This window comes from Oenanthe melanoleuca, chromosome 1 (assembly GCF_029582105.1).
Source record: "Oenanthe melanoleuca isolate GR-GAL-2019-014 chromosome 1, OMel1.0, whole genome shotgun sequence".
Classification (NCBI taxonomy): domain Eukaryota; kingdom Metazoa; phylum Chordata; class Aves; order Passeriformes; family Muscicapidae; genus Oenanthe; species Oenanthe melanoleuca.
This window is the reverse complement of record NC_079333.1, coordinates 95358044-95375223: the sequence shown is the minus strand read 5'-3', so window position 1 is coordinate 95375223 and position 17180 is coordinate 95358044. Positions and strand designations below refer to the sequence as shown.

Sequence of the window (17180 nt, the reverse complement as noted above, 5' to 3'; positions counted from 1 at the left end):
TTGCGTTGCTGTACCTGTGTTCCCCTGAATCCCAAACAAGAATGAATAATGGAATTAACGTATTATCATGGAGATCCAACTGCCTTGACTGCCATCTGCTCTTCATCTGTAACTTCCATATCAGTTTCAGGTGGTCAGCTTCATTGGTCTGTTGGTCACTGCTGGCAATTTTAAGACGTGTATCTTCTTGATTTTAGGCACAGATAATGATCTACAATTATAATTTAGAAGAAATATGTATGGAGACCTGTGAGAGTTACTGTGAATGAGAAATGATAGTTCATTATTTAGGGATTAGGAAATAGCTATGACTTTTATGGATTTGGAATCTCTCCCAGCTTACAGAAGAAGAAGTAGTAGTGTTTTGGTAGCTGATGCTTTTCTAAAATGGGTTTCAGAACACAGTCTCTGGAGACGTATTTATAGGAGAAAGGGGTTATAGTGCTGTTAGAGTGTTTGCCACTCTCCATGATACTCAAAAAGTCATGGCAGTCATGCAGTCCCAGGTGACTGGGAAGAAGGAAGCTTTGTGCCCATTTTTAAAGGGGTAGAAAGGAGGACTCTGGAAACTACCAACCTATCATCCTGACTGCTGTCAGTACCTGGAAAGATGATGGAACAGGTCCTCCTAGGAGCTGTGCTAGGGCACAGGGAGTGTTAGGGAAGACGGAGTGATTTGGGACAGCCATGATGGCTCCACCAAGGGCGAGTCCTGCCAACCCTTTCTGTGGGTTGGTCTTCTATAATGGAGTAACTACATCAGTGGGCCAAGGGAGGGCTACAGATGTCATTTATAGGGACACAGTTCCCCATAACTGTTCTCTCTAAATTCAAGAGCGGTAGATTTGATGGGTGAACAGTTGCATCCAAAGGATAGTGGTCAATGGCTAGGTGTCCCAATGAATTTCAGTGGTGTTCCTCAAGGATCAGCAATGGGACCAGTGCTGTTTAATGTGTTGTTTCATGGCATAGAGGGATTGAGTGCACCCTCAGTAAATCTGAAGGTGACACCAAGCTGAATGGTGCAGTTGACACACGTGAAGGATGGAACGGCGTCCAGTGGGACCCGGACACAGCCGGAGAAGGGGGCCCATAGCAGTCTCACAGAGTTCCACAAAATTGAGTACAAGAAGCTGCACCTGGCTCAAGGCAATCCCTGCTATCTCTACAGGCTGGAGGGATGAGCAGGTCAAGAGCACTTTCAAGGGCTTGGGGGTGCTGGTGGATGAGACCTGGCAGTGTGTGTTTGCAGCCCAGAAAGCCACTTCTGCCTGGGCTGCATCAGTAACTGTCCCTGCAGGTCACAGGAGGGGATTCTGCCCTGCTCTAGTGAGACCTCACCTGGAGTGCTTCATGCAGCTCTCAAAAATGAACCCCTAAAAACTGTGAATTTAATTGTAGCAGACAGCTCTGTAAACCTTGATATTTCTCTATGTTTAATAGATAATTTTAAACTGTCCTTCTTGTGCTGTGGAGTAGGCTTTCTTGCAAATACTTACCAAGTCACACTCTCATATTTAAAGCAATAGGAAGTGTTCCACAAAGTGAATAGTAGAACCTGCATCTCTTTTTCCAAAATAGTAACGGGGAAGAGGAGGTTAACACTTCAAGATGTAAATATCTTCTTGAAAAAGTGGCATTGAGTATCCAGGAAGTTAGCATATCATGCTTTGACCTCTTCCCATGCCCAGTTGGATTTTTTTTTGGTTTTTTGGGTCGTTGTTTCTTTGTTTGTTAAGTGTGTATGCATGTAAGATGTGACTAATTCTATTACATAAAAGAAATCAAAATTAGAAGATCTTAAGACTCAACAAGTTGACAGAGGAGTTTCTCATAAAAGTTTTAAATATGCATTCATCAAGCTTTGCAAATTGAAGCATCAGAAAGTTTAAATTAAAAATAAGATAAATTAGCATAAGCAGTCCTTACGTTCTCATAACTTTTCAGTACCCTCTCTGATACTGTGAATTCCAATACTGATCAGTTTGCAAACTGTGAACTTTGTCAGTTATTGATATAAGCAATTCTTGTAGAACTGTTGAGGGTATTTTAACAATACACTGAGTTCTTTGTAGATTTTAGGTCTAATAAGGGTGTATTTATTCTGAACATTGAACTGATAGATTCTTTTCTCCTGTCCTCAGCAATAGAAGCACTGTGTCAGGGTGATGCATTGAAAATTTTAGCACTGCTGCATGTGCCATAGCTGTTTTCAGGAGTTTAGTCGTGTGCTGCTTGTCAATTAACATAGTAAATTCAATAAACAATTGCAGAAGGCTGCTTGAGAGTAAGGAGTATCTTATCTTCAAAATCAGGTGCTCTTTCTGAACACTCACATTAATGTGCATTTTAATAGAGCAAGTTCATTGGATGTGGCAGAATGTTGAAAAGAGCAGTGTTAGTATTTGGATCTTGAGATTGTGAGGAGAAAATTCCATTTTTACTCTGCTGTCTGGGATGATGTGTCATGTTGCAGTGCTGCTACCCTTTCCTTGAATTTTCACTGCCTGTGAGATGGTCTTAGAGTGCCAGATAATAGTAGGTGAAAAGAATATGAATGTCCCCAGGAGGCATCCTGTTGTGTTTTGTTTTATATTCTCATTTCTTTGTGGTCTTCCCTGTGTGTTGTACAGATGTTGGGGCACATTGCTGGTATGTGTTTTAGGTCTGTTATTTATTTGTGAGGGAGAAACTGAATTTTTTGTTGCCAAGCTTTCTAGCAACAGTGTTAATTCTGGTGATGGATATCAAGATACAATAAAAGTGTGTATATTAAATTTTATAAAGGCCAAAAAATTTGATATTAAAAGGCAAAAAAAAAAAAAGTCTGAGAAGACCTGCTGTTCACAACTCTGAGAATTCTAAGTCAGTTTGATTAAGAGATGGCTTGATTAAAATGAAAATGTTGGACTTCTTGCACTATGCAATACAACATGAAAGTGATTACTCAGCAAGTAACAATGGTGACTTAATAAATATGAATTATGAATTAAATTGTTTAAGTTACTTCAAGGATGATAGGCTGAATGAAACTTACTTTTCTTCATGAAGCAAGCCTTATTTTAATATTAATGTTAGTAATAATACTATGTGACAGTTAATCACTGAATGAAATATATGTAAATTTGGTATCATCCTATTCTATTACACTCTCAATCTGTTCCAGTAATGAACAACTGCTTTTAAGTCTCTTGAAAAAAAATAAAATCTTTGAATTAAAATGCCTTCATGCACAACTGAAGTTTTCTAAAGAACTCTTCACAACTTACTCTTTTAAGGTTCCAATGTCCTTTACGTGGTTAAGAAATGAAAAATAAACTTTAGAGTTTTTTTTTTTAATGCACCTTCTTGAAGTCTTTGAACAGATGTTTTCTTCTGATGTATTTTTATTTGCTTTCTTAACATTGGACTTTTAGGAAAACCTATTAAAATGGTATTAACCTAAAGAATAACAATAGTTGAAACATATTTAAATGAAATAACTGAATTTACTTTTGTATATAATTTAGAATATTTTTAAGTCTTATTTTAAATGTGAATAAGCTGTATATGATTGGGTGGATGTTGGGTTTTTATTTGCTTTTTTTAATTTAGTAGTTACTATATTTTCACTGCTGCTTGATTTTGTTTGTAGAGCCAGAATGAAGACTGGGGAGGTTTGTCTGAGGATATCTTATGATTAAGAGCAATCTAAGGCATTAGCCCTTTTGACCCCATCTAAATGATTGGTAACTACCAAGTTTACCATTTTGGTGGCATGGATTAAATGGGTGCTATGCAAAGAGTGCTGCACGTGTAATTAAATCCTTGCAAGGGTAAACAGAAAATGGGTGATGGGCTTAACTTTCTGCAACACTTGCATGATGGTCTTTGAAGAGTGCTTTGAGTGTTTCCTTTTATTTTCCTTTTATGTACTAACCGCATCACCTTGAGATCTGACTCCTACTGGCTTTCTTTGGTGTTGATAATTGAGTGGGATAATGCAAGTTAGAGAAATGGATACCAAAGCTAATAACTAAACAGATGTTTGGCTTTGTTTACTTACAATCAGCCCATATAAACATGTATTTATTGGAAAATGAGCTGTTTACGTCTGCTATGCAAAGAAAATGGGCCCTAAAAAGACTGGGTGCTGCTGCAATTGACTGTGTATCAAAATGCCGGATGCTGCATGACAGAACAAAGCTTATTTGCATATATAGTGCATTGCAACATATTTTTGTCCAAAGCATAAGTGGAATACGTTGTGGCAGTCCTGCTAATAAAGGTAAGATTTTCATTTGCATAAAGCAAGTTTAAAACACACATGAAAATGATTTGCTGGAGAAAACCTAATTAGTCTGCTGCTTACTTGATATAATGATAAACAAGTAGTTCAGTAAACAAATTGGCTTTTGTAATGTGGAACTGTGGTAATAGATCTAATTTCATATGCAGCTTTATAAATACCAGGATTTAGTTTCCAGATAAAAGAAAATAATTATAGTAGACAAAAGTATTTGTAACATGTTCAAAACCAAATTTACAGTTGGTGTATGGGTATTTTTACCATTTAAGAGTTTCCTTGTATATGATAGAGCCAGTGATTTGTGTTTGGAAGAGGGGAGCAGCCAATAATCTGCTTGCATAATGGACCTGAGGAATTGGGGCAGCCAACAAGACATTTGTTGAAAGCAATTTCTTTATGAGCTTGGACATATTCTAAAACAGCTGTAAGAAAAACTTAAGTGCTCCAGCTTGATACTTTTTACATTTCCCCCTCAATTTTATTGCTTTTGTGTGCTCCTCATGATAAGTTAATGTACAAAGAATGTGATTCTCATGGTGAAGTTAGAATTGAACTGTGCCTGTAAAACTTTCCTTGCTATTAGAACTTTAAAAAGTTACCTATATTGTTCGGCACCTGTGCTATGAAGAGAGCTTAGGGGTCCTAATCTTTTTTGTTTGTGTCTCAGATGGCTACCAAGACCAATTCTGGCACATATAAGCTCAGGCTTAGATAATTCTATGTGATTCCAATTTACTTTACTACAGTATGTCCCTGGATGAATTCTATGTATGGGCATAGTTTTAGTTGAGGAAATGTGCTTTGTCCCCATTAAATTAAACACAGTGGCATTGTCTGATGCACATGGAATGCTACTTCTTGGCCTGTACTGTTCCTGGGAAGGAGTGAAGGAATAGTTGCTGTGTTCAGACCCTAATTTACAAGGTTGTCATGGTTCCTCAGAATATGGAGAAATAGAAATGGCATCTGCTGGGCTGACTGGAGAGAGGCAGATAGATGGCTGCTCATAATAAGAGATGGGGAATAGTTTGCCTGCAGTAAGGAGCTGCAGCTTGTAAATAGGAATGAAGATCATCTGGGTTAAAGAGATCTCCTGAGGTTAAGGAGGTTGCCTTCGAGCAAGGGGAGGAGTTTGATTCATAGCTTTGGTGTTCAGATTAACCTGATGTTTAACTAATTGCTTATACAATTTAAAATTACGTTAATCCTTGTTACTCTTTGAGGCATAACCAAGCCCAGAATGAGTAGAACTTGGTTTTATTGTTGGCTGTTTCAGAGATTTTCTTGTAAATGAGGGTGTTGAGTACTGTGTTCCATGTGGCACATATTCAGAAGAAGCTGGCTCCATAGAGAGTGTGGTGAAATTTATGATAAGCGTTACATAATATTGAAAAAACAGGTGAAATCTTGATATACATTCACATTTTGTTCTGTGTGGAAATTCTGCTTTCTACTGAGAGCATTTTACAGTGGTAAAGTCATGGTCTTGAGTCAGGATGTGGTTTGCTCATCACCCAAACTCATGCTGACAGATCTTATTGAAAAAGCCAGATCCATTCCTCCTGCCACCTTTGTGTTGATCTGCCTGCCCTGCGGTTCTGGGGCTCCTAGCTTGTTAGCCAAAACTTGAACTCATGCAGAGGGAGCAGGAGGGAAGTGCCAGGAGGAAGAAAGCAGTGGCATTGAAAAGGGAAATAAAAAGCAGCTGCTTTTAGCAAGCTAGGACTTTACTGAAGTTGATAGTACAGCTTAAATAACATCCTATTTTTAAAAAAAAAAATCACAGTATCTAAGTGCTTTAAAAAGCCAGTGTTCCACACGTTTTTGTCCTGATTCACTCTCTGCTGTGAACCCCCAAGTCACTTGCATGGGTAGGGTCTAATTTACTTGTCATATGCTGCACCCCTGCTGTTGGCCTGAGTCATAGGAGTGTAGCAAAGAGCTTCAGCAGCAGTATTGACTTTTGGAGTTTTCAGCTGTCCTTGTTCACTCTCTTTCCTTTATGCCAGAAAAACTATTTATACAACCATTCTAGAACTGGATTTCAGATCCATTTAAACTGATCCAATGCAAATTGCTCATTTTAAAAACATATAGTCAGCAGCTTTTCTGTGTTTATAACTTGTACTTGCAAACATTTGTCCAAACAATTGTAAGAACGCAAAGTGCTGCAGGACCGGGAAAGAAGGGGGATGCTTAAATGCCATTGCCATGGAAGCTGAACAGTATTGGACGTGACATGGCTTGTTGCAGCAGTATATTCTGGTCAGCCCTCCAAAGATAACAGCCCTGCAGTTTAAGAAGTGCTTCCTTAAGCAAAGGAGAATAAGCGATGCAAACTCGTATCTGCAGTGCTGGAAGAAAACATTACTGAATCCTTACCTGCATGGTTGGGCAGTTTGCCAGACTACAAACACTGTCAGATTGTCTGATGGAGAACTCACTGATTTTTAATAATTTTGGCTCTAACTTCACAGTACAAAATATTCAGCTGTAATGTGTGCTTAAAGCGTTTTTGTGGTGGCAAGGAGGAGCCCCTGATGGATTCTTAGAGCCATCCTTACTGCTAAAGGCTGGCCTCTGGATTGTTCCTGGCTCGCTGCATAGCAACTGATTGGCACATGTGAAGCAGAGCCTCCCAGAGCGATTATCACCTCTGAGCTGGCAGATCAGAGCAGCAGCTAAGAGGCAGGAAGCACCTACTATTATCTGGTTATAGTACACAAAGCTCTGCTGATCTTTGTGCTGCTTTTGGGAGCCAGGCAGGCAGCTGCTGCTGTCCTGCCCTTCTGCTCTGCTCAGATGCTCTGATGTTTTGCTGAATAACATTTGCAGGACAGCTTGCTGTTTCATACTCTAGTTGAGAATTCCGTTGACTGGTTTGCATCGATCTTGAAGATTTTTTTTTTCCCTCTATTTAGAAAGCTGCAGACAAGATCTTGACTAGGAGCTGGCATTGATGGCACATTCTTCTTTTTATTTGTTTGCTTATGTTTTTGGGTTTTCTGTAAGAGCATTATAGTTAATACTTTTCTTTGAAGATGTTGAAGACCTTATAAGTGTTCCTAGGTTCTCTGAGAACATTTGTCTCATCTTTGAAACTACAAATAGAATTTCATAATGTATATGCCCTGGTGGGAAATATCAAGGCCAGGCTAGATGGGCCCTGAGCAGCCTGGCCTTTTGGAAGGTATCTCTGCCCATGGCACAAGGGTTGGAAGTAAAACCCATCTATCTAATGGATGTTTCTGAACAGTTAGCTAACCCAAGATTGGGAAACAGTTACTCTCCTGTTTTGAAATCCTTGAAAAGGCAAGTGAACAGCAGCAATTTCCTAAAGCAGCCGTTCGTTAAAAATATTTCCTAATAACAGTTCAGAAGTAGAGTGTAAAAGCAATTACTTTTAAAGCATTATAAAGGAAGTGCTTGTTAAATGTGAATTTCTTCCTACTGCAAAAACTTCCTTTCTAAACAGAAACCCTCATCCTCTGCTCTCAATTTCCCCATAGCTTGCTTCTGTAGAATTCTTCCCAAACTTCCATACACTCCATGAACCCACATCTTGTTTGTTCAAGCTAGGATTCTGTTAGATTCTAAATGAGGAAAAAAGTCAAGTTTTTATCAAAAGGTAGCAGTTGTAATTTTTGTGTGCAGTTTAACATGGCTTGCCTTCACAGGCTTTGTGCTGGTTTTGATGGAGAAGTTGTTAAAATAATAACCTAAGCAAACTTTCCCTGAAAAATAAGTTGCGCCAGGTATTGATGAAGTCTATGTCACTGCCCTAAGATGTCATCAGTAAAATGGCAGCCCTGAAACAGGCTGAACTTGAGACAATTTGGCATAGACATAAATAATTCTTTTCTCTTTCTTGCCTGAGGAAATAACACAGTTTTCTTGTCTGCTACAGACGTAAAATACCTTAAATTGCAGCAAGAAAATAATTTAAGGTAGATGTTAGGCAAATTTTCCAGTGGAGATGATAATGTAGCATTTAAGTAGATTGCCTGGGGCACAATAAAAAGGCATCACTGGATGCCTTTAATAGATGAAATATCTCTCAGGGAAGTTATAGGTGTGCTGTTTGGGGGATTGGATTAAATTAAGTCCCTTCTAATTTTATTTTGGTTACGAATTTTAATTAGTTTGGGTCATGACAGAGTTGGCTGAGAAAATGTCAGTTGGGTTGGACTAAATAGTTCTGTTTACTCAGATCAACTCTATCATTTTTCTAATTTAAAAAGTCTCCAATGTCTCAGGCTGACAATTTCAGAGAGTATTATTAGCTTTTTAAAATGAGTTGTAAACACAGATGTAGTTTTGAAAAAGTTTAATTCTACTAACTTTAAAATATTGCAATTCCACAATGTGCAACTTGTTTTGTAGAACTATTACTTTTCTGGCAGTACTAGGATCTAAGACCTGTGTGTTAAAGTCAGATAAATGGTTTACATCCAAAGTTTTAAGTGGTGATTTTTCAGAGGAGTGCTCTGAAAGCACACCTGGTAAGGATACCATTGCCTCTTCCCTAGCTTCTAGATGAACTAATTTATAAACTCACTAGATGTAGATTGTTATCTTAGACAACAACTGAGCCTGTGAAGCATGTCCTTGAGGTCTGCAGACTCCCACCAAAGGAAAGCAAGGTAGTGTAGATATTGATAGTGGAATTTGACAGCTGTCCCTTCCCCATACTGTCTTTTCTGGTATTCAGACCAACAGGAGGAGACAGTGTAGTGGGGAACAAAAAAATGTCATTCATAGCTCAAACTTGTGAGATGCTGTAGTTCTGTGATGGCAAACAATTTGTCAGAACTTCGTTTTGCTTTCAGTTGTTTATCAGGCTGCCCACAGTGCCAGGCCCTCTGTGTGGGACAGTCCTGGATGTCCTTGGTGAGGTACAGAGGCCTCCCTGGAACACCAGTTTTCCTTCTTAATATTGCAGTGTTATCACTTTGTATCTCCATTACTGTTGTCTTCCATTTAATCCTTTAGTTTCACCTCTACAAGGTCAGTTCATTGCTAGTCTAGTTGTAGGTGGTGGTTACATGTTCTGTAAACTAAAAAGCCACCAGGAGTGAAAAAAAACACTTTCTTCCTATTGTTATCTGACAATCTATTTTGCTTTATCAGTAAACTGTAAGTTTCTGTGCATGAGGCACTAATCCCACACCAGTAATGTGAGTCAATCATCTAATTTTGTGTACCATGATTTTAACATCAAAGACAGCAAATTCCTCAAGGTATAAACCACTGAAAATACAAACAGGGTGGGGAATACCCCAGGATTGTGTGGGACTGTGCAAGCTGGGAAAGTACATGAAACGAGCACTTTCATGTCCTTATTTGTTGATGCTTACAGTTATGTAAAAGGGGACATGGTCAGTGTTTCCAGGCCAAAGAGAGTGCTTAAGAATGTGTACACACAGAATCCTTGAATACAACAACAGTGGATTGCAATCAGCTTCATAAGAAGACTGCCAGAAAATGAGCCTCTCTCATTCTTTCTGTCCAGAGGGCTAATGTAAAATTAAGGAGAAAGCTGTTAGGAGATTTGACAGGCATTTCAGTGAAGACACCAGCTTTGATGGTTCACATCACATTTTCAATGGTGAACACTGGAACACGTGAGTTTTTTTCAAGGAAGAGAGGAATCATGTGTATGCATATATTTTCCCAGATAAAAATTGGGCATTTTGGATTATTACAGTATGCTTGTTCTTCAGTTGTCTTCATGGACAGTCACCACTGTAAGTAGAGCAGAAGTTTTCCCTAGGGACCTTTCTGAGAATATTTGTCTAAATATTCTGAATTCTAAAGTTAGTATTTTCTCCTTTTTAGTCAAAACTTCTACTCCCTAATAACAAATGCTGTTACCATGCAATGCCTTTTCCAGTCAGGAATATGCCTCAGCATTTTGTTTTTAATGTAGACTGATGCTTTTTACTTAGGCCATGTGAGAGGTGTTAAGTGTTGAAATTCACATTTGTAATTCTTCATTATATACCAGATTCTTTTCAATCTGAAAATTATAGCATGCATCATATAATTGATTTATAACTGTCACAGAATTACATAGGTGCTATTATTTTGTGAACTACTGGATTTGTAGTTAGGTTGGTCAGAATAATTCAAACTACTGTGACATGATCTTCAAATTGCTGATACTGAAAAACAATATAAGAACTGTAAAGCTTCTAGAATATTTTTGTTGTGCCTTTTTTTGTAATTTGAGAATAGAATTTAAAAACATGCAAGCTTGGACATACGAATAAATGAGATGGCACAGAGAAGACAGTTTTAGAAGTCCATGCAAACTCTCTCAGTTCTGCATTAAAACTTCTGTCATTCTGGGAAGTGGGATACTAAAATAGATTGAAGTTTGTAACTGGTACAGGATCAAAGTGATCTGACATGCAGAGAGTTGAGCTTTGTGTGTTTTCACCCCAGAAAAAGTTTAATCGGCATATATGGGGCTGATGCTCCTAAATTGCTGTAACTCCATTAGTAAAATTGAGTGTTGCTTTCTTTCTAGCTCATCTTTCAGCAAATTGAATGCTAATGTTTATGCCAATCATACAAGAATGTATTGAGTTCAGCAGCATAATCCAAAAGCAAAGCAAACTTTGCCTGCTTTGAGAGGTGTATCAGAGCCTCATTTTTCTAAACAGACCCTCTTTCTGCAAAATGTAATTTTTGTCACCAGTAATGCCACCATTGTACTGCTCTGGCATGGTGTGCTCACAGCCATGTTCTGGAGGCCTGGTACCTCTAAATATGTGTTTTATTAGTGCAGATGTGGTGGGTGATGGCAGATGCCACTTAGCCCAGTGCCTGTCTCTGACAGAAGCCTACCATCAATGCCTGATGCAGAGACAAGTAATAGAGTGGTCCATCTCTCTTTTGGCTAAGAAGAAACTCTGAGCTTATGTAATAAAGTATTTATGATATGAAGTTGTTGGTTGTTGGACACAGCATGCAAGTATGGAGGGGTAAAATTATGATTCTCCCCACTACCTTCACCCCGTGGAAATCTAGAATAGTCAAAAATACAACATTGTATTTCTGTAACAAACATCCTTTTAATGCCATTGAGATACATCTTGTCAGAGATACAATAGCAAGATAATATTGTTTTCTTGCATATCTGTCCACCTTTCTAATATGTATAAGAATATGTACATTTCTTTTGTAGCCACGCCATGAATACTTTAATGTGCCAGTGTACTAAATGGCTTCATTCATCATGCATGCAGAATTTCAGAGGAGATAGACCTGTGACTTACTCATGACAGAACATTATCATCAGCTTGCTGAATCCAGTCATCCTGAATCTAATAGAATACCACAACCATTCTCTGCTGTTGTACTTTCCTCTTCCCCCTCTGTTTTACAGTGTTGTCTCTTCACATGTCTCGTTTCAACAAAACTTGTGCTTGTTGGCATATGGTTTAACTTTTTTATTGTGTGTAACCTTGAAGTCTTATGCTTAAAAGTTCTGTAGCATTTTCTGAGCTAAACGTCTATATACTGCAACACCTATTCTGTAACATTACTCAAGCCACTTTTATCTTTTAAATATGTTGTGGTGGTATTTAAACATATGCTTAAAGTCTGTAGCTGAAGTTAAGACTTACAGAGAAAGTAGTGAAGGAGAAATATCATGTAAAATGTGTGTACACACAAGTATTAAATGATGCTGAATGAAATTATATGTAGACCATGCATCTTAATTAAAGGTGCAAATAACACTATCCCTTTCTGAAGACTGGCACAATGGTGTGACTGATCTTACAAAAAAGAGGGACCCAGAATTGATTAGGTCAAAGAGAATGATGGGTAAATCTGAAATTAAAACACTTGTATTTAAATGTGCAGAACGCTCTTGTGAGTAATTTAACAGTTACTGTCACTGAGAATAAAATCATTGCTTTACAAATGAATAATGGAATCATAGAATCCTTAAGGTTGGAAAAGACTTCTAAGCTTATTGAGTACAACCATAAATGGTTAGGGTTGGAAAGATCCAAGTCCATTAACAGTATACTTGCAATATGCGTTCTTAAATTGGCATTTCCATTTCTAAATGCAGGCTGCCTTGTGTATTGGAGAGCTGCCATGAGGGTGAATAGAAGTGATTTCAGTTGGAAAGTGGGCAGAGTGAGAGGGCATGTAATGCATCCTGTTTGTAACCTAAAACCAGTGCTGATTCTGAAAATTGTTTCCATGAATTATCAAGGAGGCAGTTATTAAAATTAACCACAAACAAACTAGTTCCATGTTCTATATGTGGTAATGCACTACTTCCCAAGTGTTAAATTGACATAGAAATGGGAGATTTAGGGGATTAGACAAAAGATTTGGATTGGATTTGCAGCATTCTGAAATCTTAGAAAACAAGATCATAGGAGTGGTTTTCCATTTCCAAGTTTGCCTTTTTTTTCTGTAAGCCATTAACAATGTGTTTGGATGTCTGGGTAATGCTGCTTTAGCCTGCATTATTTCATGCCTGTTGGCTTAAAATGCTGTGCATTGAGCTGTAATGAGATGCTGTTTTTCTTGTTATCTGTATACAGCTGCTTGCTTCTAAATGACTAGGTAATGAATTAGCTTTTCTGGCATGTTTGAAATAAAGTATTGCATGCACTTTTGTCTCATGTGAATGACTTTTTTCCTCATCTGTGTTCTGATATTTCAAATTTGTTTTGTTTGCCTTGGGTGATTCTGAGCTGCAGATAGTATGTAACACTGCAGAATGTTTTACATAAGAATTGGATAAAATGTTTGACACTTAGTAAAACAAATAATGTGAGCAAAACATAATATAATTCTATTTGTTTCTTAAAAGTAATAATTAATGAATTTATTCTCTAGCAAAAGACATTAGCCTTTAGGTGTTCCTTGAGATTATATTGTTGATGAGCACAGAAGAAGGCACATCTGTCTCAAGGTTACTGCTTTAGTAATAGAAGAAATAAAAATATGTCTGAGTTCTGTGGGTGATATATATGTAGACAAGTAGCTAATGTCCTTGAAATAAGTTGCTTTTAATGGTTAGTCAATGCCCTACCTGAAGAAATTTAGTGTTTAAGTATATGCCTGCTGAAAATCATCTCAGACTTTGAATTGGCAGGGAAAACAACAATACTAAACTGCTCTGAAAACAGTGGCATCACTGCTCTGTGTTTCTTCATAGCTATAAAGAACTTTGTTTTCAGGTAACTTTGTAAATGTTCTGCTGCAATCCTGAGTAACTCTTAAGTGCCCACTGCTGTCTAATCGATTTAAAAATGAAAAGTAAATTTATTTCAAATATTCTGAAGACCTTGAAATGCTTGAGAAGTTGGATTCTTGTAGAATTCTCTTGAATTCTGGTGCCATAGTTAGTTAACAGTATAGGATTTCTTGAATAAAATGCCTTACCTTGGTGGATAGGGGAGGTGTGTGTCTTCTAAAATGAATGCAACAAAATAATCTGGGAATATAATACAAAAAATGTTATTAAGAATGCTACATAGCCATTTCTTCAGCCTCCTTTTGGGGATTTGTTAAAATACACACGTAAATCTTTAATTCTGCCATTCTGTCTGGCTTTGCCAAGGTCATTGCAGTTCTAAGAATATTTAAAATTGCATCGCTGAGGGGAAAATACAAGCCAACACTACATCTTTAATACCCTGAGTATCTTGTTTTCAGATTTAACTTGCTTTTTTATTGCAATTTTTTATTTGCTGCTGGATTTTAGAAGCCATCTCTAAGTGCTGAGAGACAGCCTGTTCCAAGCTCTGGCTGATTTTTGAATGAAGTTGCCTTAAAGTATCATAGCTTGTTCCTTCACTGCTGAATCACCTTATACATGAGCTGAATGATGATAGTAAAGTCAAGGTTGATAGAGACAATGTTCTGATGTTATTTGCAAGGTTTGAGGTGTTTCATTTTGTATTTTACTGACATTATTTTTCTAATAAATATTTGAAAAGCAGTTGAAAAGTAATTTGTTGGCTGCCTTAACTGTTATCTGCCTTTTTTTTCTGCTGCATGACATGTCTTGTTTTAGGATGCTAAAGTAAGTTTATTTATACTCTTGATGTTAAAGCTTTTGTTTGATATGGACACAGTATCCCCTTTTATTTATGATTGTTAATAGTTATGGAAAAGCTCAGCCTAATGTTTCTAGTTTAAACCATTTCTTTTCAGATGTTTTGGAAGTAATGAATATAAAACGATGATAATTCTTTGGAATTTGGTATTAAACAACTTTTTCTGAATCTAAAGAAAGCTTTCTAAGATTAGAATTAACCTAAAACTTTATGCCTGGTGTGGAATAATAAAATTCCTGTGCTAAAAACTCCTCCCTCTTTGAAAGGGATCAGTTTGACACCAGGCATACCAAGGTACCTTGACCTGGTTTTATGAATTAAGCATGGGATCACTGTATAAAAAAACAAACCAAAACTCTTTTATAAAGATCTTAAGGGATACTGTATCTTAGTTGCATCAGTAGTCCATTTATTTGTTATTCCTGAACAGATTTTTGAGGCCCTTGAAACAATTCACCACACAATTCACTGACTCCATTGCAAGATCCTTCCCATCCCTCCCCAGTTCCTATCTGTTACTTAGTTGTGATTTGTTCCCTGCTGGTACATCTGAATTGTTTTATTTTTATTATTCTTAAGGGCAATAAAATCTACTAGTTATTCCTGTGAATCACAGCAATCTAATTAACAGCTCTGTGAAAAGTGCAGCTAATCCCGTGTTTGCAAACTGCAGTGCTTCCATGTTTTCATGTCTTTTCAGCTTTCTTTTTTAATTCAGCATCTTCCATACTAACTCATGTACAGTGCCCCTCAGTAGAAAGTGTTCATTTACTACTGTCTCACATTTTCCCTCCGTAGGAAGCAGAGACCCCACGTAGTGTACTTGAAGAAATTGGATTGACATAAATCTTCTCTTCAGCTGATGCCATCTCAGTGTTCCATACTGTAAATGTTCACTGCCTTCATTGTAATGTTTAGCTAATGGTGTAAGATGCTGTTTGTCAGTATTACTGTTTTGCTAAGCTGCTTCATTCAGGCCTACAAGAAAAATACTTTTTTTTTAAAGGGAACAAGAAACCTAAGTTCAAAATTTATAAATGAAAGGGAATTGAATTGGGTCAGTATTTCCCTTCACAGCATTTATAGGAAAATTGCATTTGACTTCGATAAGTACTGTTTTTTATAAGCAAACTTGACTTCAGGAAATAAATATATTATTATGACATAAGCATAGCCTACCTAAATGAAAAGAAACTACTTGGACAACTCCAAATATTAAATCTTATGGTGTAGAAATTGTGTTTATGCAACCAAAGAATTTGTTCATCTACATTTTAGTCACCACTTGTGATTATTCTGCTTATTTCAGTTGTTGCATAAAGATTGGAAATATCTGTTTACTACTGAATTTGTCATTATACCAAAGAATCCTGCCAGGATCTGCATATCAAACTGGTAAAAAACTGTTAAGGTGATAACTTCTTTTTTAAAGAATACTGATCAACTCACTAGATATGATGTATTTTAGTGTAGCTACCTTGAGAAAAACTGTGCAAGTTACTATACTCCAAAGGGAATGCATGTAGGAGAAAAGGAAAACCAACCCAGACTGAATAAGGAAACTGGTTTTAGGTCTGATACTAGCTTGCTTTGACCATGAAGACAAGAAAGGAGGTCAGCTTTCTAAATGAACAGAGAGATGCTTAATGAAAACTGAATACTTTGAAAGATGGGAAAGAAGCTTTACAGAAGGGACCTTTTATTATTTTCTTTCAAAGTCTGCCAATTAATTTGTATTTATTGGTGTTTTATAGTTATGCTTTATTGGGTGTATAGTTACCTTTAGGACACACGAAGTATCAAAGTCATTTAACTGCTTTTCTTGATCAACATGTTGAACATATGACACATCCCTTACAATACTCCTGTGTGTTGTTGTTGAACCAACTAATTTGCAGTGAGAGCTCTTAAACATTAGATTTGTATAGTATATTCACTACACATCATGCAAACTGCTATCCAGTAACATTTTGACACTTTGAGCAGACTCTCAGTAATTATGAACTGAGCCTGTTTCACTTGTGGAAATGTGATCCAATGTGGTTTTGAGGAGGCAGTGGGAGTCCACACCTGGGAGTAGCCGAGTCCTGTTGCCTGTCCCCAGGCAGTGGGTTGTCCCCTCCCTCTCCACCCAGACATCTTTCCCTAGGAGTTTTGGCTTGTTCACCTGAGTGGTGCCATGTTTTCACAAAGCTTAGCTCAGGCAGTGCTGCTGGCAGCAGCACTTCTGTGGCCAGCTGGAGAGTGGGTTGAGTAGTACCCAGCCAAAGGAGAAGTGTGGTGTTGCCACTTCTGAGGCCCTGATCCAGACCCCAGCATCAATACTCGATGCAGTGGCCAGCCAGGGCTGGGCTGTGTGTGCCACTCCTGTGGCAGTACCAGGGTGGTGCCTGTGAATTCAAGGCATTAGAACTTGTCCATGGATGCTCCTTCTAGGATTTACATACAGATTCCAAATGACCATAGAGACTGTTTTTGTCCCAGGGCTTTTCCCCAGAGCACAGCAGGCAGGGATAGATGAGGGTAGAGGGGTAGCAAAAGAACCCTGTGAGTGAGATTGAAGTGGTAAAATGCATTTAAGTAAAACCAGAAGCAATTTTCTATGTATTAAACATATTTTTAAAGTTTTACACTGTCACTTGTATGTGCTTGGCTGGATTAAGCTTTGTTGTGATTGTGACAAACTGTTTGACCCCTGTCACATTGGTTTAGTTGTAATAAATGTCCATTTTTACACCATTGCTGTGTTTATATGTAGTGTCTGTATTCTCAGAGAAAAGAAGAGGCCACTCAGT

General features: G+C 37.7%; 1 protein-coding gene across 6 annotated transcripts in view; it reads left to right on the top strand.

The window, feature by feature from the left end:
- The window catches only part of AP1S2 (adaptor related protein complex 1 subunit sigma 2), a 30919-nt gene extending 13795 nt beyond the window's left edge, over positions 1–17124 (top strand). For 2 of the 6 annotated variants that reach the window (XM_056506572.1, XM_056506641.1), the window contains exon 5: positions 15184–17124. In XM_056506572.1, coding sequence (XP_056362547.1) covers positions 15184–15231 — 48 coding nt within the window. In that variant the 3' untranslated portion in view covers positions 15232–17124. Of the gene's footprint in view, positions 1–3634; positions 3729–4051; positions 4268–11480; positions 12932–15183 lie in introns of those variants that run through there. The other 4 variants (XR_008841900.1, XM_056506719.1, XM_056506795.1 and 1 more) reach the window with 4 other exon arrangements.
- The last annotated feature ends 56 nt before the right edge of the window (positions 17125–17180 follow it).